Source organism: Cricetulus griseus, chromosome 3 (assembly GCF_003668045.3).
Source record: "Cricetulus griseus strain 17A/GY chromosome 3, alternate assembly CriGri-PICRH-1.0, whole genome shotgun sequence".
In the NCBI taxonomy this organism is placed as follows: domain Eukaryota; kingdom Metazoa; phylum Chordata; class Mammalia; order Rodentia; family Cricetidae; genus Cricetulus; species Cricetulus griseus.
Window position 1 is genome coordinate 270,461,731 of NC_048596.1, and position 23,133 is coordinate 270,484,863.

General features: G+C 45.4%; 1 protein-coding gene across 1 annotated transcript in view; it reads right to left on the reverse strand.

The window, feature by feature from the left end:
- The window catches only part of Shc3 (SHC adaptor protein 3), a 135,115-nt gene that overhangs the window by 78,189 nt on the left and 33,793 nt on the right, over window positions 1–23,133 (reverse strand). Inside the window, exon 2 of the mRNA XM_027409914.2 lies at window positions 8,276–8,346. Coding sequence (XP_027265715.1) covers window positions 8,276–8,346 — 71 coding nt within the window. The remainder of the gene's footprint in view (window positions 1–8,275; window positions 8,347–23,133) is intronic.

Sequence of the window (23,133 nt, forward strand, 5' to 3'; positions counted from 1 at the left end):
CTGCCCACACATGCACATCAAAGAACTGTTTGCTCTCAAGGTGGGAGGGAGACTCATAAGACTCAGGAAGTAAACAAAACCTACAGGACACACAAGGTCCCCACCCTAAGGTTATGTAACAGTAAGGATTGCTGGGGAAAGGATCCTGTAGTCAGCCAAGCTGCCTGTGCATTGTATGGGAACTCCACAATACAGCTTCCATAGGGCTGCTGCACATTCCCCTAAGAGCCGCACCATACCTTATCTTGGAATCTATTGGTGAATTGACAGAAGTATACATATTATAAACACATGCAGCTGCAGGTCTAATCAAGGTAACATCTTGTGGGTCCTCACTACCTGCTCTGGTTCTACTGACATTGCCACATAGTAATATACTGCCTACCTTTCACAAATAAGAAGAAGCTTGATAGCATACATCATGGTCGAGGGGTTGACTACAACATGGGGGTCTACAGGGCAGAGCCTAAGTTTCTGTGTCCAGGGCATGTTTTGGTGTCCTAATGTCAAGGCGTAGGGCAAGCTAGGTGCAGTGGACCACTGTTTCTGGAGCTGACTCACATCTTCACTGGGTACCAATTGGAAGCTCTGCCCTAAATGGATTAGCACAATCGTTTGTATCCAATGAGAGTGGTTCAATGAGGGAGCCTGTCCCCATCCAACCAAGTCCAAATGACTGCCACCATGCACTCCTTCAGTGAGACTGGAGGAGAAACTTGGCAGTGTTCTTTGCTCCCTCCTCTGAGAAGTGCTCCTGGGCTCAACTCCACCAAGGGGGAACACTCTTCCACACTCCCAAATTAGCATCCTCCCAACTTCATGGGTGCATGCCCTGAACACTGGGCCCCGAGGCCCTCCACCACACCCCCTGTGCTTGGCACACACTTAAACGCAAATATTGATGAATGGGAGACCAGGGCACACAAATATCCTTGCTGCTTAAGGCCACCGTACCCACGAACACACACACGCTGTTGAGGCATCAAACTGAACAGGGAAACACTAAGTCCTCCCTGTGTCCTCTTGCTCTCAGGAGGGTTGCAAGATGCCCAGGCTGAAAACACATTTTAGAATGGCCAGGTAGGGCTCAAACCCAGTGACATCCATTCTGAGCCACCTGAGTATACGGGAGGGGGGTTGTGCAGAGGGGGCCAATTCACACTGGTGTTCTCTCTCCTTGTTCTTTGCTTAGCTTCAGAGATGCTGTAAAAATAGATTCGCTCCTTTCTCTGGCTCAGCTAACTGAAATCAACATGGGAGCTGTTTGTTGTGTAGTGAAAAGGGAAATCTGGGATACAGGAATGGACTAGTCTACTTGTAAGGGTGAAGTAGTGACGTGATTCCTTCTCAGACCTAAGAGAGCAGGTGAACAGGGGCCCCTTCATCAGCTACACTGGCATGGGTGTCCAAGTACATAGAGTAACATGCTCTGTGTGATGTGTTTATGAAGCAAAACTCGCTAGTATTACTTCACCCCGTGTTTCTCAAATAAGAAAGCAGTTAAGCCCTGCCACTATGCCTGAGGGGACTTGAAGCCCCTGTAGTAATTCCTACCCACTTAACTGAGTCAGAGCCTTTCACCTACAGAGGAAAATAATTAACAGCAGGCCTGAATAAAAGATGGCCAGCACCTACCAGAAGTGTCATGAGACCACATAACCCCCAGGGCTCCCACAGGCCCAGGCCTTACCTGCCCTCCTTCCCGTCCTCATCTTCCACTTGAAAACTACTCCTGGTGAGCATGAGGCTGAGGAAACCCACTGTAAACAACACAGATCTCTTGTTAATAACTGTGCCCTTTCCTAAAACACACTGCACTGTTTCGGGCCCAGATGAGTCGGTGAGTTGATGTCCACATGACACAAGAAGTGAGATGGAGGTGGAGGTGGCAGGGGACATCATGAGTGGGGTGAGCCCAATGCTCTCCCAGGTGTGTGGTGATGGGCTCCGTGAGGGTGGAGAGGCTGCTGACACTCGTAGATCTGAAGACAGTGGAGTAACAGTTTTACCTGGAGTTGGAGAATGTGAGAACCCAAAGGCTGAGCTTCCCAGGTGAAATCTTAGAAGATGCAGTTCTGGTCCAGCACATCCTCCTTCAGCTGGAGAGGAGCTGTCCCCATGGAAGCAGATGTGAGGGACACTCGAGGACAGGAGTGAGGAGGCCACACCCACACAGGAGCAGGTGTGGGCAGGCCACACCCACACAGGGGCAGGTTGAGCAGGCCACACCCACACAGGGGCAGGTGTGACCATGCCACACCCACACAGGGGCAGGTGTGAGCAGGCCACACCCACACAGGGGCAGGTGTGAGCAGGCCACACCCACACAGGGGCAGATGTGAGCAGGCCACACCCACACAGGGGCAGGTTGAGCAGGCCACACCCACACAGGGGCAGATGTGAGCAGGCCACACCCACACAGGGGCAGATGTGAGCAGGCCACACCCACACAGGGGCAGGTATGAGGAAGTCACACCCACACAGGTGCAGGTATGAGCAGACCACACCCATGCAGGGGCAGGTGTGAGGAGATCAAACACATAAAGGGGCAGATAAAGGAGGCTACACCCAGTACCATTCTCAAAAACATCATCCCGGCCTCTGTTCCCTTCACAAATGGCCAGGGCTTACTTGCTCTTTGACCACGTTCAAAGCCCTATAACTAGCCATGGTGTATCTCTCTTTCATATCAACACCATGTGTTCACACTGCTACCTTTTAAGCCACGCCCCTAGCATGAGGTGACCCCACATGCCAGCTTATCACCAGATCTCTTAGTCATGGCTGACATGTGCCTGTGGGTGCCTCTACTGCATGGTTTTGGTGCCACAGCCAGGAACAGCACTTCAAACACCCACAGACGTACGCTAGCACCCAGAGGAACATCCCAGAGATCCCAGCCAGTGCCCTGAGCAAGGGCAGAGAGAAAAGGAAGAAAGATGCTTTGCTTCCACAGTTTTTACCAGAGTGGACATTCTCAGAATCTTCCCATTCTGAAGCAAAATTCCTGCATGCAGAGGGAGGGGCCGCCACAAGCCCATGTGTTATGTGTTGATAACCACATGCGAAACTCCAGACCTGACAGGGGTCTGTGGGCCCATTTAAAGAACCTAAAATGCATCCAGTCGTTTCCCTTTCCTGAGTTTAGAGATGCAGGCTCATGCTGGGCCCCGGACAACATCTCATCAATCACCTGCAACTCATTCAAGACCCCAGCAAGCCACCCTTGGCCAAGGGCCCAAGTGCACAGGATCCGGAAAGGAAGCTGACTGGGCAGTTAAGATACATCCCAGCATGGAAGGGAGTTGAATGGGATCCTTCGTGACCTGAAATCCATGCGTGACTTCTGTGATTATTCTTAAGGAGAGAGACTGCGTCATTGTTGTACTGTACAGTCCACTGTGGTGACAATGGCGGGAGTGTGCCACAGCTCGCTGCCTCCGCAGCCGGGAAGCAGAGAGAGATGAAAGCTGGTGCTCAACTCCTTTTCTTTTGTATTCAGTCTGGGACCCCATGGCATAGTGCTGCCCACATTCAGGGTAGGTCTTCCCTGCTCAGTTAAACCTATCTGGAAACCTTCTCATCGTCTCCTCCAGAGGTGTTTCCATGGTGATCCCAAATCTCATCGACTTGAAAATGGCGGTGAAGCATCACACCCTGTATGTGTGTGAGGAGAGAAGGGAGGCCCTTGCTTCAGGCAGGTGACCACTGCTAGATCTGCTGTCCTGTGTATCTGGCTGGGGATCTGACCAGACACGCTTGGCATATTGTAATTCTAGGGTTTGACTTCTGAACAACATCCGAAGTTGACAATCAAGAGAAACATCATTAGGACCTTTGTAATGTGGCCAGGGAAGGGCCGCCTCTCTGAGGACTCCGGATTTAATTGTACAGTGTAGATATTCATAGCTTTCTACTGTCTACAAATTGGCCATAAGAGGACTTCCAGTGACAGAGTTTAACACAATTGTGACCAAGGATATTTCTTGTCCTCTTGCAGTTCTCAGCCAGCAGGGTTACTAGGAGCAGACTCACAGCATGACATGAGCTCAAGCCCAGACTCTGTAGCACCTTCTGCAGGAGTCCCCATCAGATGAGGTCAGGGCCCCCTGACTCAGGAAATACTGTCATGCCATTCCAGCAGTACAGATGAGGGGATCACAGCTTTGACATCAGCCTTGAGGCCAGGGCCAGTGTCCCACCTTTGTGGTCACAGTGGCCAGTGTGGAAACCCAACAGCCTTGCATAGGTAAATGTGGAGGCCTCCAATGGGCCTCCTGTTGGGAGCCAGGTGACATCAGTCCTGGTTCCCATCCTTGGTCCTTGAGCTCCTAACAGGGCCTGCAGAGCAGGCGGAGATCATATCACAGTTGGAAGTGGAGGAAGGTGAGGTTATCAGCTTTGAAATCCTAGAACGATTAAAGTTTCACTGTCCCCTACAGTGGGGCTTCTCTGTTGCCCCTTTGATACTGTAAAATGCACTTCCCATCCACAAATGTGGGAAGTGGGGGTACAGGTGCCATATTCCAAAACTGTGCTGGGCGAGGTTACTTTTAGGGGAGGGCAGAGGACTTGTGCTGTCCGAGCCTGCTGAGAAGGAGCCCCGTGGGAAGCAATTTCCTCTGCAGAAGTTCCCACAAGCTCCCACAAGCACTGAGGGAGGTCCTTAGCTCTGTCCACCCCATCAACACAAGGGTCCTCAGGGAAGAAATGCCTGTCACGGCCTTGTTGCCTCTCATGCTGTGGACACTCACTTGTCCACTGTGATGAAGAGACTAACTAAATGCTCACAGGTGCCCCTATGACCAGGCCTTGTCCTGGAGGATCTACAGACATTATTCTGGTCCCCTTCTTACAAGGTGTCCAAATCTAAGCCAAGCTCAATACTTCAGGTAAGAATTAGCCTGGCAGAGATGGCACCTACAAACAGGCCATCTTCTCAGCAGGGTGGGCAGTGATTGGGGTGAACGTATCACCAATTCCCTTAAACCAAGGTATCAGGAGTATAGGATTTTTGATAGCCACTGAGCCGATAAGTCTAGAAGCAATTAAACATACATTTTTAAAGTTATGTCTTAGTTGGAAAACCATTAAAAGCCATGTTTTATTTGGAAATCTGTGTCCATTATTGTTGAAAGGAAAACAATAAACAAACTCAGTTGCCACGGAAGAGAACGAAACTAAACCTACCTTGAAAATATTATGTGGGAACCACTGTTGATGCCTCCAAGTAATATAAAGGTAAGAACTTCAAGTTACATTTTAAAATTCAGTAAAACAGATGCATAGAGGTTATTTCCTTACAAAAATGGATTTAATTAAATAACTATTTATTTAATTAAATAAATAGCTGGAATACTTTTAGAAACAAATTCACCTAGTGTCTGTAAAATCTGACCATATTAAGTTTCCCTGCTACACAAATTCTGGAGGAAGTATTTAATTACAGAGGCAGGCACAGTTAACACCTAGTTACTAGTAAGGCCTTAAAAGTTCCATGCCATGTGACTGACTCTACAAGGAAAACAGAGCATTCCTCTGGATGCAAACAGCTTCCTTTTCGTGTTGATGTTTTGTGTGAGTGTGCTCCAGGAAGTAAATTCAACAAGAAAAATGTTATATAATAGAGATGACACAGAGATAGGGGAGCATCAGACAGAGTCTAATGAAACCCAAGTCAATACTGCTGCAACCAGACTGCAACAGCACCTTTTCTGAGTCCAGGGTTGACATTCCGCATGCCCTATTGCACTGAAGCATTTTTCCACAGCGGGACGGAACTGGAGAAAGTCATCCAGTCTCCATCCCCACCAGTGTTGGCTCCATCTGCTTTCTTTTACAGGGTGGGTGCTTCTGTCCTCTTGGATTCCACCCACAGGTCTCCAAGAAGAAAGTCTTCACTCAAGGGAAAACTATAATTGTTTAATTGTGCCCCCCACCAGCTCCCCTTACTACCACCCCAGAGGATCAGGGCTCAGTCTGTGTCCCTTAAATGACCCTCAGGCATTTGTGTGTCATCTGGCTCAACACTGAGCATCTGGGCAGAGCAGACAGCCCGTATTGCCCAGAACACAACAGATGGTGTAACTTAATAAATACATCAGTGGCACAAAAGTGCCTCAGAAATCCAAAGAGGGAACCCAGTGGAAAAGATTGTAGTAGGCTTTATTCCTTTAAAACAACCACCACACAGGTGAATGTGAGCATCACACACAGTTCTCACATCCCCAGGCAGTGGGAATCACTCTGCACTTGATGTGACAGTGCACACATTGTCAGTGAGAGTGACCATGTGAACATGGTTTGCATATGACTGGTCCCCACAGGCTCATCGAGTTGAATGCTTGGTCTTTGGGGAGTGGCACTTGTTGGAGGAGGTGTGTTACTTGAGGTGGGCTTTGGGGTTTCAAATGCTCAAGCCAAGCCCAGTCTCTCGCCTGCATGCTTCCATGCTTCCCGCCATGATGATAATGGACTAAACCTCTGAAACTGTAAGGCAGCCCCAATTAAATGTTTCCCTTTGTAAAAGTTGGTCATGGTGTCTCTTCACGACAATAGAATACTGACTAAGACAGCTTTGTCTTTTATCTTGAAGAAAGCCCCACTCCAGCCTGAATGTGGGATCCCCAAAGTCACCACAAATACTGTTCCTGCCCTTCCTGGTTTAACCATTAACACCACCACCCCCAACCCATATCCCAACACTTCTGAAAAGTCCCCAGCCTCATGACCAACCCCTCAGAAGCCCTAATAAGAACTGTAGCCTGTATGTGAAGCTCACTCTGCCTCTCTCACCCTCCCCTGATGAAAATCCTCTTCACCCTTCTATTGTCCTTGTGGTTGTGAGCACAGTGAATGGATGGGTGACCAAGGAAACAGACTTCTCTTTTCAAAGCTCTCACTTCAGAACAGAATTCCTTCCTTCTTTGGTCTAGAACACTGATGCTGGTATGTTCCCACCGCATGTCCTGAGTTGCTTTAGGGAGAAGAGAAAGGTGAGCTCTTAACCAGGAACTTCTTCAGAGGGGAGGAAGAGGCGTCACTACAGTACTTAGGACAGTGGTGTGGACATAACAACTAATGACGACACGCCATGGCTAAGACCTTCAGACTTGGTTCCCGGACTCAGAGAAGCACAACACTGAGATCTGGATGAAGTAATCAGGTGCTACTTTCTGAGGATGGTGCCTGAGCATTTCCACAGCTGTCAATGTAACAGAGTCCCCCTGGCCACAGAAGTGCGGCTGTGTCACAGTCTCTGTTGTCTGCTCTGTAACACGCCAGGGAACTAGTATTTTTCTAAAAGCTTGATTCTTCTGTGACTATATTTTGCTACAATATTTCATTGAGAAATGCTTCAGTCCGAGCCACTGAGAAACTTAGAATGTGGGAAACACATATAAAATATTTTAAATCATGTCATTTGTAGGAAAAATATATGGAACCAGAGACCACTGTGTTAAGTGAAATAAGTCTGACTAACAGAAGTGTGGTGTGTGTGTGTGTGTGTGTGTGTGTGTGTGTGTGTGTGTGAGAAGAGAAGAGAGGAGAGAGAGAGAGAGAGAGAGAGAGAGAGAGAGAGAGAGAGAGAGAGAGAGATGAAAGTAGAAGGGGTTCTATGTTCTATGCCAGGGGAGGGGGAAAGTGGAACAAGAAAGGGCAATTGGAAAGAAAACAAAAATTGCATAGTTTTGTTCATTTGTAGAACAGAGGTTTAAATATATGGAACATGAAAGTAGAAAGAGCATTTGGGGAGATGACAAGCGGGAAGGGAAGGGGGAAAGAGTGAAAGGAAGTACATGTGTGAAAGAATAACGAGGTCCAGTATTTTTATACTAAAACATTAATAAAAATCAAATAAGATATCATAATGAAACCCAATATTTTGTATACTGCCTAGAATATTAATTGAAAATAAAATATTTTAAAAATTCAATCTCCTTCCTAAATGATTTTCCCTCATGAATATTTCTATATCTCTTCTTGTGAAATTTGTTTTCTCTGTGCACCATTGGAAACTCACTCGAGATGTCTTGGTCTTTGTTTCTCAAAAAGAATGTAGTTTGGTGCTCTGATGAGAGACCTATCTCTCCACACGTGGACAGGTACAACCATAGTTCAATACATACTTTAACACACTGTGAGTCCTGACTCCATTACCAACCTCCAGTGTCGGAAGGGTCAGGCTTTCTTCTAGAAATTCCTAGGATGTAAACTTTTGAGATCTTTCCTTTCAAAGATAAAATCACAGGAGTCTACTTTCAAGAGAGCTTACCTGGTAATCTGAGTTCTTGTACTGAAGTCGAGAGACCTCATTGAGCGCAGAACTTCAATGCATCCCAAGTACTGAAAGGGAAAAAATAGTTCATGAGCCCTGGGAACTGAGAGCAACAGAAAAGTCCTAATGGTGTCATGGGATACGGGGAAGCAATATGCATTCTTACATCACATTGTACCTTTCAATTCAAGGGAATAGGGCTGGTGGGATGGCTTAGTGGTTAAGGGTGTCTGCCTCCTAGCCTTGTGCCCTGTGTTTAATCCCTGGGACCCACAGGATAGAAGTAGAGATACAACTCCTACCAGCTGTCCTCTGACTCTTGCAAGCACACTTATTTCCCCCCTTCTCTCTCATCTATCTATCTTTCTCTCTCCCTTTCTCTCTCTCAGACACACATACACAGGGGGGGTAATAAATAATTTTAATATAAAAGTGATTTAAATTCTAGGTGTGATTGTGTTTTTATTAAAACCCTAAACCTAAACTTTTATCTAATAGAAAACATCCCAAATTGACAGGACCCTTGACTTTTGTAAAACCTCTTAGCATTGCCATTTTCTTTGGATGTATATTTTTCAAAGCTTTTATTGAAGTATACCTTATACACTGCAAGATGTGAAAATCTTAAATGTTTATGTTAATGTTACTAAAATATATTTTCAATAGATTGTCCCCTCAACCCTAACAACATATTCCTGGGTCTGTACAAGACTTCTCAAGGTTCTTAAGTAATTTTTTTGGTTTTTTGAGACAAGGTTTCTGTTTGTAGCCTTGGCTGTCCTGGAACTCTGTGCTGGCCTTTGAACTCAGACATCCACCTGCCTCTGCCTTTTGAGTGCTGGCATCAAAGGTGTGCCCACCACTGCCCAGCTGGGTTCTTAAATTTAAAAAAGGAGGAAGAGGAGAAGAATGTGGTCAGTATACAACCAACACTTTCAGTAATGCCAACCCTCTGTCTTAGGTTTCTATTACTGTGTTAGAAACACCATGGCCAAAAACAGGCTGGGGAGAAAAGGGTTTCCTTCAGCGCACAGTTCTTACAGCACAGTCCATCGCTATTACTCCTCATGGCTTGCTCAGCTTGGTTTCTTATACACCCCAGGGCCACCAGTCCAGGGTTGGTACTGCACACAACAGGCTGGCCCTCACTCATCAATCACTAATTAAGAAAATGCCCTACCAACTTGCCTACAGCCAGTCTTACAGATGGCATTTTTCTCAATTGACAGTCCCTTTTCCCAAACACCTCTAGCTTGTGAACAGTTGACATAAAACTGATTGGACACCTACATCGTCCAATTAATCTATTCACAGGGTTGTAAGCACACTATCGAGCACTTCAGTTTAGCAGAAAGCCTTCTTTACTGCTTACCACAATCTCCAGAAGTTCAAATGCACACACTGCAGTGTGTGACTTAGGTCAGTGTCACTTATGAACATGTACAGGTGGACAGACATTGTGACTGTAGTCATGACAAGGGATGCAGTGCCTGCTCTAAGCCCTGGGGAGCTAGAAGACACAGGCACCTTTAAATTAGACGGAATAAGCCTCAGTGTGGTACAGAAAGGAATTAGTTTGCATCACGCAGAAAACCCAAACTTGGGCCAAGCTTTGTCATCTATTGTTATGTAACTTTATGTAACACTTGACCCACTTCTCAAAACTGAAGTCTCTCCACCTACAAATGTGGCTGTTGCTCCCTCCATGGCACCAGCACAATGTCAAGGTTACAGAAAAGCAGCAGCACCAACATCAAGGTTACAGAACCCCACCAGCGCCATCTGAATCATATGAGTTCTAAGGTCAATGACAGAATTCTATTCTGTTAGACCACCACTGCTGGTCTCTACCAAAACCATAACTCTCCAGGCTGGGAGGCAGCTCAGTCATTAAAGTGATAGCCTTCTAAGTACAAGAACCCAAGTTTGGTCCCCCAAATCCATGCACAGTAAGCCAATCATGGCAGAACAGACATTCAATCCAGTTCTGGGAGTGCAGACATACTAGGATCCCTGGAGCCTGCCAATCAGCCGGCACAGCAGAATTTGTGAGCTCTGGGTTCAATGGGAGACCCTCTCTCAAAACCTAGGGTGGAGAATGACTGAGGAAGACACTCCAAATAACAACTTTCGTATGCACATACATATGCATACATGTACCTACAGACACATGCAAATACGCAGGAATGAGGATACACACATGTACACACACATCTGCACACCCACTTCCACACACAATCACAACTCTCATCCGTGAGTAAAGCATCCTAAGTAACTAGATTGGCACTACGTTGACCTTCCTAAAACCTACTAGCACTGTCATTTTATTTAGATGTGCATTTTTTCAAAATACTACAGAATTATATAGCTATAGAATCCAGTGTTGTTCCTGTGACTAGCAGGCCAAATATCACACACTTATGTGACGACCACCATTATCCAAGTCTCCACACATACCACACCACATTGCAGAGTTATGCAAAAGGCATGCCCAATGTCAAAAAGTTACATGAACACAGTCAACTGCCCAGGGCTACCGTGAATGCCAGACTCACTGGTGCCCTGGGGTTGTGGGAACACCATGATCACCATTGTGGTGATGTTAATACCAGGTCTAACATGCAGAGCTGTGAGAATGTCACAGGAAACAATGCAGCACAGATACAAGAACACTGTCCCAGCCAGTCCAGAGACTGAGGCGGGGGAGCACAAGGCCTACTGGGAAACACAGTGAATGCAAGGCCGGCCTATGTAACAGTGCAAACCTGCCTCAAAAGAGTGGCTTTAAAAGGGCTGGGGGTGTAACTCAGAGATAGAACACTTGCCTAGCATGTGTGAGGCCTAGGCTCAGCCTCCAATACCATAAAAAAGAATCAATTTATTAATTAATGAAACAAAATGTTCAGCATTAGAGACAGACTGTGGTGTTGGTATTTTCTCAAAGGAAATAGGAAGAAACATCTGTTCACGAATATGTGATTCTAACAGGTTCACCTCAGGAGAAAGAGCTTCAGAGAGCAGCATGCTAAAAGCTTGTGGACAGCGTCATGTGGAGTGTCAAAGAGGTGAACACATTCCCTCTGAGGTCTGGGACGAGGTGAAGATGGGCACTTTTACCACTGCTGATCAATAGGATAGAAGTCTCAGCCAGGGCACTCAGCAAGACAAAGAAATACAACACATTGGAGTTGGAACAGAAGAAATCAAACTGTCACTGTCTGCATGCACAGACACACGCCCCTATTAGAATAATAAGTTAAGAATAATTAATATTGATAACAAATTCAGAAGAGTGGCAGGACACAAAACCAATGTAATAAAATCAGTATCTTTTCTACACACCAATAACAAGTTACCTGAAAAAAGAAATCAAGAAAACAAAGACATTTCTAAGTTATCAAAAATAAAATTTAAAAAAATGCTAAAGAGATGAAAGATCTCTACATTGAAAAGAATGAAACATTTACAAAAGAAATGGAAGAAGACATATAAAGGTTCAGAGGCTTCCCTTGTAGATGGGAAGGAGAAATATTATTAAATGTCCATACTGCCCAAAGCAATCTTTAGATTCAACGCAGTACACATGAACAATATCAGTCACATTCCATCAGTCACAGAAGAACATTCTAAAATTCATACTGTCGAAAAATAAATAAAATAGCCAGACAGCAAAGTCATCACCAGTGAAAAGAAAACAGCTGTGAATATCATCATATCATCACATCTAACTACTTCAAAATATACTACAAAGCTACACTTGTTCTAGCTAGGTTTATGTCAACTTGACACAAGCTAGAATCCTCAGTTAAGAGGGAATCTCAATTAAGAAAATCCCTTCATTAGGTCAGGCTGTGTGTAGGCAAGCTTGTAAGGCATTTTCTTAATTAGTGATTGATGGGGGGATTGCCTAGCCCTTTGTGGGTGGTGCCATCCCTGGGCTGGTGGTCCTGAGTTCTATAGAAACTCAGGACCTGAGTTCTATAGCAAGCCATGGGGAGCAAGCCAGTAAGCAGCTCCCTCCATGGCCTCTGCATGAGCTCCCGCCTCCAGGTTCCTGCCCTGATTGGGTTCCTGTCCTCACTGCTTTTGATAATGAACTATTACATGGAACTGTGAGTGAAATAAACTCTTTTTTGTTTTTGTTTGTTTGTTTTATTTACATTAGAAACAAGCTTCTTTTCCAGGTCAATCTCAGTTCCCTCTCCCTCCCCTCCTCCCCTGCCCCCCACAGACTCCTCTATCCCAACCACTTTCTGCTCCCCAGGGTGGGTGAGGGCTTCCATGGGGGATCTTTAAAGTCTGTCATATCATTTGGAGCAGGACCTAGACCCTCCCCAGTGTGTCTAGGCTGAGAGAGTATCACTCTATGAGGAGAGGGCTCCCAAAGTCCATTTGTGGCCCCAAAGATTGTCCAGACCTTCAAACTCACTTCCTCCTTCAGGGGGTCTGGAACAGTCCTATGCTGGCTTCCCAGTTATCAGTCTGGGATCCATGAGCTCCCCCTTGTTCAGGTCAGCTGTTTCTGGCATTTCTCCACCCTGGTCTTGACCCCTTTGCTCATCACTCCTCCCTCTCTGCAACTGGATTCCAAAGTTGAGCTCAGTGTTTAGCTGTGGGTGTCTGTGTCTGCTTCCATCAGCTGACATAAACTCTTTCCTTCCCAAGTTACTTTGGTCATGGTGTTTCATCCCAGCAATAGTAACCCTAACTAAGACAATAATCATCAAAACAGTAGACAGGGGAACAGACTAGAGACAGTGGGTAAAACCCCACACACCTATAGCATACCAATCTTCAACCAAGATGCAAAGAACAACGTGAGAGGAGAACTTTCCTCAATAAATGGCTAGGGGAAACTGCAGAATGAAGCTATAACCCCATCTCCCACTATATATAAAAGCCAACTCAAAATAACTAAACTTCAAACTGTGAGACTAGTATTAGAAAACCTGAGCATAGAAAACTTCGTGGTGTTGCTTCAGTGGTGAGTTTTTTGATAAGACACCAAAACTACAAGGCATGGATGCAAAATGCAGGAATGGAATTATTTCAGACTGAATGGCTTGCACACAAAGAAAAAGGAGCAGTCAGCAGAATGAAGAGGTAACATACAGAATGGGAGAAAGCAACTGAAGACTACACATCTGGTGAGGGCTGGTATCTAAAACACAGGAACGCAAACAATTGGATGAACAGTAAGTCAATAAATAATCTGATTTTAAAATGGGCACTGTACCTAAATAGACAGTTCTCAAAAGAAAGCATACATATAATCAACTAGTAAATGAGAGAATATCCAACGTCACTTATCAGAGAGATGCAAATCAAGACCCCAGTGAGCTATCATTTTACCCCAGTTAAAATGACTATTGTAGAAACAATGCTGGGGCTTTGTGCGGGCTAGTTTGATGTCAACGTGACACAAACTAAAATCATTTTGAAAAGGGAAAATGATCCCACCAAATCAGTTTGTGGAAAAGCCTGTAGTTCATTTTTTGATCAACAATTGATGTGTGAGGGCCCAGCTCACTGCCGGCAGTGCCACCCCGGGCTGGTGGTCCTGTAAGAAACCAGGCTGAGCCAAGCATGAGGAGCAGGACAGTAAGCAGCACCCCTTCATGGCCTCTACTTCAGTTCCTGCCTCCGAGTTCCCGCCCTGAGTTCCCGCCCTGAGTTCTTGACCTGGCTTCCCTCGTGATGGACTTAAAAGCCTTACGGTGAAATAAATCCTTCTCCCCAAGTTGCTTTTAGTCATGGTGTTTTATCTGAGCAATAGAAAACCTAAGACAGGGCTGGAAAGATGGCTCATTGGCTAAGAGCACTTGTTGCTCTTATAAAGGATTTAAGTTCCTGTTTCTAGTACCTACATCTAGCAGCTCACAAACACATATTGACGCCAGTACCAGGGGATCCAATACCCTCTTCTGGCCTCCACCTGGAACTGCACTTCTGTGCACATTCTCTCACATAGACACACACACACACACACACACACACACACACACACACACACACACTAAAGATAAATTTTTAAAATGTCCAGCCTCACTAATCATCAAGCAAAAACTGGAAATCAAAACCCCAACAAGATATCACTTCATCCCTGTTCTAGTGACTATTATCAAAAATGAAAAATAACAAATGTGGGCAGTGATTGGAGAAAATAGAAGCACTTATGTAGTGTTAGTGGAAATCTAAATGAATTCAAATGTTGTAAAAAAGAAAAAAGGAAATTACATGGAAATTCCCCCCAAAATAAAATTGCTATATAGTCTAGCAATCTGGCTTATAAATACATATGAAATTAAATCAGTGTGCCTAAGAGACATCTCCCATGTACTTATACTACTATTCTCTGTAACCAAGGAATGGAATGTCAGCCGAAATGACTGTCAAGTAATGAGCAATTACAGAAAATGTGGTGTGTATATACATAATAAAATACTATTCAGCCATAAAATGTGTGAAATTCTGTGATTTGCAACTACATGGGTGGACCTGGAGACGCCATGTTACATGAAATAAGCCACATACAGAGCAGCAAACACCACATAATCCACCCAGACATGGAGACTGGAAATCTCGGTGTTGCTTTTTGTAAGTCCTTAGTTTTAAGAAGTTGTCAACATGGTGGTACACTCCTGTCATCCCAGCATTTGGGAGGTGGAGGAGGGAAGATTGGATGATCAAAGTCGCCCTTGGCTGCATAGTAGTTTAAGGCCAGCCCGGGTTGGATGGAGTCCTGTGGATCAGCTGTCAGAGTACTTGTTCCTCATTCACAAAGCCCTGGGTTCCATGCCAGCAGGGCAGCTGTCATGATGATGCACTTCTGAAATCCCAGAACTCAGGAGGTGGAGGCAGGGGGACCAGAAGCTCCAGGTCAAACTCGGCTACATAGCAAGTTCAAAACCTAGGACACATAAGACCCTGTTCAAAAACACAAACACCAAAACCAAAGACGTTAGAAGAAAGAGTTTTGAATGCTTCTACCACTGAGAAAAATGATTAAGGCAATGAAGACACTTATCTTGACTGGAACATTGTGTGCATCTCACAGCCCTCCCAACATGTACAGTTTCTATGGATCAAATTATAATTTTCTTCAGAAAAGGTATTACATGAGTAGGCAGAAGAAGCTGAGTTACTTACAAAGAGATAAAGCCTGGCAGAGCGTTGAAGTTCTTCCAACACCGAACACAAGAAGACACACAGTAGCAGCAATGTAAGTCTGAAGTTGAGAAGGACCCAACCAGAATCCGATTTCCGATTTCCATCCCGACTGTCACTCAAGTGGGAGGGGAAAGGGAAGACTCTAAGTTAACCGCCCACGGAAACTTGCTGTAAGGAAGTCCAGAAACTTAATGAATACAATGAAGAGGACCGTGTGGGCCGGCACAAGATGAAGAGAAGAATCAACAGAAATACAGGTAGAGCGTGTGCCTTGATAATTATGTAGAACTTTAAATATGAGTTTTGAGCATCCTAAGTGGATGATAGAGAGCAGACAGAGAAGAATGATGTGTTTAGGCTACGGCTGTGTTTTATGGAGGCTGGTCCAGCAGTGCTCATTTCTAGATAGACGGCTAGGGGCAGGAAGGTAAGTCAGCTAGTGATGTCCTGTCCACGAAAGCACAAGAACTGAGTCATATCCCGAAAAGCCCCATCAAAAGTTGGGTATGGAGGTGTATATGCAGTCTCAGGACAGGAGGGTTTGGGTTTGGAACCCAGCCAATGCTACACAGTGAGTCCCAGACCAGTCTGAGCTAGAGGGGACACCAGCTCAATCCCTATACTCAAGAAAGAATTTAAAATAATGATACAATCATGACATTATGTTCATATCAGTGTTTGATAATTGCATGTAAGAATTTTGACATCACTCATGTTATTATTTACAAGCATATTTCTACATCTGCAAGGATGCTCTGATGCAGAGAAATGGAATCTGTCTACTCTTGTCTTCACATCAGGATGGACCACTTCGGCCTCTGAGAGTTAAGTAGCTGTGCCTATGAAAAGTGTCCCCTGGAACAATAAATGGGCTGTATTAGCTACTTGTCTTATTGCTGTGATAAAATACTCTCACAGAAGCAACTCAAGGAAGAAGGACTTACGTTGCCTCACAGGTCCAGTGTATAGTCAGTCCATCATGGTGGAGAAGACACAGCAGCAGGTGCTTGAAGCCACTGGTCACATTGTATCCAGTCAGGAAGCAGAGATACTTAGGGAGAGCTCAGCCCTGTTCCTAGTTTCTTTTCTTTCCAGGACCCCAGAACACAGGGCACTTCTGCCCACCTTTCCAGTGGGTCTTACCTCCTAAATTAAGTAATCGTAATAACCCCTCAAGGGCATGCCCAGAGGCTTGCTTCAGGGCAGCAGTATCACCTGTCAACAGTATCACCTCACAGGTGCTACCTTAGCCTCTCTTACTGTTGTGATCGCGTCCTGACAGAGGCAACTCAATAAGCAAAGGTTTGTTCTGGCTCCTGCTGAGGCACTTTCTCCAGTGAGGCTCCACCCCCTGAAGGTTCCCCACTGCTTCCCCAAACAGCACCACAAGCTGGGGACCAAGTTTTCCAACTCATGAACCTATGGAGACAATTCTCCTTCAATCTGTAGCATAACCCTTGACAAGTCAGGATCGAAGAGAAGTTGCTGGAAACTGTCAGTACTAAATTGAAGCCTGTTGCTTTCCAAATTGAAGCCAATGCCAAAATCCTCAGTAGCGCATAGACGCGTGTGTGTGTGTGTGTGTGTGTGTGTGTGTGTACATATGACAGCCACAGGAAAAGCTCTAGCACATTTCCTCCGAACACTGTCACTTTGGTTTGCCAGAGACAAAGTCTCGCTGACCTAGGTTTCACTAAGCAGGCTAAGCTGGCAGGTCAGAAAGTCTCAGGGACCCTCCTGTCCCCATCTCCCTAGCACTTCACCATACCTTGATTTTGTATGTGAGCTGCAGGCCTATGGTCCGCAATTACTAATTGAGCCACCGCCCCAGCTCATGTGGGGATTTTTAAGAGCTCCAAGCCCCAAGCCTCCTGAAAGCCCTGCAAAGCCCAGAGGAGTCAACCCTTGCCACATCTGGCACTTGTCTTCCTGGAGACCAATCTGAAGTTCAGGTTTTCGTTCCTTTGTTATGTCCTGGCTTCAAAGTTTAATCCCCTGTGTGTTGGTTTCATCCAGCTTCCTAGGCTGTCTGTCACATTAATCCTCTTGGAGTTTCGGTTAAGTTAGATGGGAACCAGGGAGAAGGGGCCCGAGAAACGGCTTGGCGGTTAAGAGGATGTACTGTTCTTACAGAGGACCTGAGTTTGGTTCTCATCACCCTTGTCCAGAAACTCACAGCTACCTGTAACCCTGGCTCCAAGAGATCCAATGTCCTCTTCTGGACTGTTAGGGCACCTTCACTCAGGTCCACAAATCTACCCTCACACAGACAGACAGACAGACAGATGCACAGGCACACACACAAACATTTACATGCACCCACATAATCTAAATAAAAATAAAAATCTTTTTTAAAAACTCAAGTGAGAGGCTGGAGAGAGAGCTGGGTGGTTAAACACACACACTGCTCCTGCAGAGGACCTGAGTTCAGTTCCCAGCACCCATGTCAGGTGGCTCACAAATGGCAACTCCAGCTACCAGAGGGGCTAGCTGATGCTACATAGGGGACACTATCTTCTGGCTTCACAGGCACCGAACCCCCTTCCACAAACCCACGCCCAGCTAAAACCCCAATCCAGTTGCTGAGAGCTTTTGCTGAGAAATAGAAGGAATATGGGAAAACAGCCCTGCTATTAAAAATAACAACTCAAGGGCACCAGATGAAATTGGCTTTCTGAATAAGAACTGTTCAAAGCAAGAACACAAAGAGGTGGAGACGGTTCCTGCAACAGAAAGCAGGTTGACAGAAAGCACCAAGCTAGCTTGTTAAAGCAACAAAGTAACAAGGCGGGTGAGGAGGCAAAATAAAATGAGAGGAGGGCTGTGATTTGCAGAGATGTTAAAAGAAAAACTCCATTTATTGGGAGCGGAGGGAAAATAGAGGAGAAATGCTGCTCAGAAGACAGTGGTCTCAGCCAGGAACTGGAGGCACACAGTCTTGGGAGAGTCCTGCTGTAGACCTCGATCTGTGGCTGGGAGCCCAAGCAGGCTGCAAAAGCAAGGAAAGGGCAGGGAGCCAAGCCAGTGCTGGGAAGGGTGACTCACTGGGGCCCTGTCTGCAGATGGGGAGGACTCACTGTGGCCCTGTCTGCAGATGGGGAGGACTCACTATGACCCTGTCTGCAGATGGAGAGGACTCACTGTGGTACTGTCTGCACTGGGAGGACTCACTGTGACCCTGTCTGCAGATGGGGAGGACTCACTGTGATCCTGTCTGCAGATGGGGAGGACTCACTGTGGCCCTGTCTGCAGATGGGGAGGACTCACTGTGACCCTGTCTGTCTGTACACACAAAGGACTCCCTGTGGCCCTGTCTGCAGATACAGAGAGCTCTCCCCTGGCCTGGGTAGCCATGTGCTGACACAGAAGTCAACTGTCCCTGTGAGCAGCCTGATGACAAGGGTTACCACAGCAAGTCTGTCCCGACACCCCAAATCCATAAGGATGTGAATTACAGAAGCTCCTATGAGGCTTGGGAAATTAGGGACAAAAGGACCAGGGTCTAAGGACAACAGAAAGGGTTTTTGTGTTCATGGGTTGCAGGAGAGCTGGAAGTTCTAATATCTCAAAGTGAAGACTGATTCCATTCCCCCTGTGGCTTGGAACCTGCAGGGGCCCAAGGCACGGAGGTCCCTTCTGCATCAGTGTGACAACCCAATCTGTAAACCTCAACACACCACTCAAGTTATAATCATGTCCCCCACCCCTCAGAGAGCGGGATAGCTCTGCATGCTCAGGCTGGTGGGACATGTCCAGTCCCAGTAGCATCTGATACTGTCCCTGAGGGGGTATTAACCCATTGTTCATTGTGGCAATGAAATAAATACCTGAGGCAGGCTAGCTTGAGAAAGAGACAAAGACAGAGTCACACAGAGAATCAGAGACAGAGAAAGAAAGGTATGCACGAAAGTGCAGCACCTGAAACTGATGACAGAAATCTTCCTCTATTCCACTCCATCTTATTCTTTTGAGGCAAGGTCTCCCAGTCAAACCCAGAGCTCACCTATGAGGACAGTCTTACTAGCCACCCTGCTTGGGGAAGGAGGGTGGAGGCTGTGAGGAATCTCTGGGCTCTACCTTCTATGGCTGGAGTTACAAGCGAGTTGCCACGCCCACCCAACATTTATACAGGTTCTGGGGATTTAAAATCTGATCTTGCTTGCATGACAAGTGCTTTAACCCACCTAGCCATCTTCACAGCCCTGGGGCTCCTTTCTAGAGGTCTTGCCTCCCAGCGTTGCCACACTGAGAACAGAGCTCTCAATGCACAAACTTTAAAGCAACACAGTTAAATCAACACTCCAGCAAGTGTCCAGAAGTGTCGGCATTCTCTCTTGAGCCCTCCAGTTTGAGCTTTAAGACCCCTTACCACAAGATCTCAAGATGAAGTTCTAGCCACAAAACATCGTATTTAAAGACAGAGAAATTGTAATTCATAATTCTATGTCATGAGTTATTAAGAGAATAACTCATAGTTCTATGAATCTGAAAACAGTACAGCATGCTATAGTAAAGTTGTGGGTAGAGAGGCGCGCAGCTGAACAGCACTTGCCACTGAGAAGGGCTCCTGAAGCACAGAATGAAGGGAGACTGTGACTACTTGCCTCTCTCTCTGTCTCTTAGCATTAAAATTTCACACCTGGAGTGTGTGCATGCATCACGCATATAGTTACAAGTAATTGCATAGTTAAAGAGTAAATAAAACCAACTGGTGGCTAGCACTATGGCTTTCAAAGTTGGACATGCCTCAGAATCCTCCTGAGGGCTTGCTTCACAGTTCCTCCCAGAACTTTAAGTTCTAGGCCTGGGGGTGGGAAGTGAAGCTGACAGTCTGCTCAGAGACTACACCTGGCAGTTGCATGGGTTGAGGAAATGGCTCAGTGAGCCCATCAGAGAAGAAACAGACACCACCAGGAGAGCAGCAGCTTAATATAAGAGCCTACATAGCACCAGAGGACCCGAGGAGGAAGTCATGGGGAGGATGTCTCCTGCTTAGCAGCCTTATCCTGGCTCCTCAGCTGACCATCTGTTCAAGAAGGGAATGGGATTACAATGACTCAGCAAAATCAAGGCCATCCATATGAGTGGTACACAATTCCCCAAGTACAACTTTGCTACACAACATGGAGGGATGACCTGGGCCATGGGGGGTTTTCCAAACAGCATACATGGAGTGTAAGATTAGTCCACAAAATCAAAACAGAAGGAACATTGCCCAATCCACTTTATGAGTCCATAGTTACCCTGATACTCAAACCACATACAGACCACCAAAGAGATTTACAGACCAATTTCCCTTATGAACATAGATGCAAAGATACTCAGTAAAATGCTTGCAAACTGAATCCAAGAACATATCAAAAAGATCATCCACCATGATCAAGTATTCATCCTAGAGATGCAGGGATGGTTCAATATACAAAAATCAATAAATGTAATCCACCGTATAAGCAAACTGAAAAACAAAAACCACATGATCATCTCTTTAGATGCAGAAAAGACCTTTTACAAAATCCAACACCCTTCATGATAAACCTTCTTGAGAGATTAGAGATACAAGGGACATATCTGTCATAGTTAGGGTTTCTATTGCTATGAAGAATGACAAGACAAAAAAAAAAAAAAAAACAAAAAACTTGGGGCCAAGCATTGGTGGCGCATGCCTTTAATCCCAGCACTTGGGAGGTAGAGGCAGGGGGATCTCTGTGAGTTAAAGGCCAGCCTGGTCTCCAGAGAGAGTACCAGGATAGGCTCCAAAGCTACACAGAGAAACCCTGTCTCGAAAAACCAAAAAAAAAAAAAAAAAAAAAAAAAAACTTGGGAGAAAAGAAAAGTGTTTATTCAGCTTACACTTCCACACTGTTGTTCATCACTGAAAGAAGTCGGGACAGGAACTCAATCAGGACAGGATCCTGAAAGCAGTTGCTGATGCAGAAGCCATGGAAGGGTACTGCTGACTGGCTTGCTATGGCTTGTTCAACCTGATTTCTTATAGAACCCAAGACCACCAGCCCAGGAATGGCATCATCCACCATAGGCTGCACCCTCCCCTATTGATCACTAATTGAGAAAATGCCTTACAGCTGGATCTCATTGAGGTATTTCCTCAGCTGAAGCTCCTTCCTCTCTTACGACTCTAGCTTATGTCAAGTTGACACACAAAACCAGCCAGTACAATACCGAAACATAATAAAGGCAGTTTATAGCAAGCCTATAGCCAACATCAAATTAAATGGAGAGAAACTTGAAGCAATTCCACTAAAATCAGGAACAAAACAAGGTTGTCCACTCTCTCCATACTTAGCCGACACATAGTACTTGAAGTCTTAGCTAGTGCAAAAAGACAACTGAAGGAGATCAACATTGCTATGTTTTCTTGTCCCACCAGGTCCTGCCGCCCTTCTCAGCCCTAAATAAGCACAAAGAGACTTATATTAATTGGTTGGTCAATGACTTGAGCTTCTTATTGGCTAGCTTTGTCTTAATTATGAACCCATTTCTACTAATCTAAGTATTTCCATGTGGTCTTATCTTACCGGAGAAGGGCCTGGCCCTATTTCTCCTTCCTCTGCTACATGGCATCCTTCTGGCGGGCTCTACCTACCTTCCCCAGAATTCTCCTCATCTCCTAGCCCCGCCTATCTTCCTACCTCTACTGGCTACAGGCCAAACAATGTTTTATTCATCAATCAATAAGAGAAACTTATATACAGAAGGGCATCCCCCATCAGATCAAGGGGATTTAAATAGGAAAGGAAGAACTCAAAGTACCGTTATTTGCAGATGATATGATACTATACATAAGTGACCCCAAAAATTCCACTGGGTGAACTCCTATAGCTGATAAACACTTTCAGCAATGTAGCTAGATACCAAATTAATTTGCAAAAAAATAATACACAAATGACAAATGAACTAAGAAAGAAATTAGGGAAACAACATCTTTCATAATCACCTCAAATAATATAAAATACCATGAGGTAACTCTAACCATGTAAGAAAAAGACTTGTATGCCAAAACTTCAAAGATTTGGGGAAAAAATTAAAGGAGATATCAGAAGATGGAAGGGTCTCCATGCTCATGGATTGGTAGGATTAACATACTAAAAACGGTCATGTTACCAAAAGCAATCTACAGATTCAGCACCATCCCCATCAAAATTCCAACACAATTCTTTTTTTTTTCATAACTAACCATAAATCTCCATATCTTTATTTGAGAGGTGACCCAAAAGAAAGCCTGTTCCAAAATAGTGAGTTCCAGATCAGCCAGGGCTACACAGAGAAACCTTATCTTGAAAAGAAACAAACAAAAATTAGAGGCAGGCATGGTGGTTCATACCTTTAATCCCAGCACTTGGGAGGCAGAAGCTGGCAGATCTCTGGGAGTTCCCAGCCTGGTCTACACAGAGTTTGAAACCAGCCAGGGTAACACAGTGAGACCCTGTTTCAAGAAACAAAAAAGTAAAATAGACAATATACACAGAATATTTGAAAAGGCCAACGTATCAAATGAGGAGAGAAATAACAGGCAAACATTTGGCGTGTTGAAGAGGAGAACGAAGTACCCTCTCTCAATAACCACCCTCTACTCTCCACCCAACAGGCAAGTCTCCACCTCTGTGGTTCTCTTCCCCTGTGCAGACCGCAGACTGGAGCATGTAGGCCATGGCACTTGTCTTTGG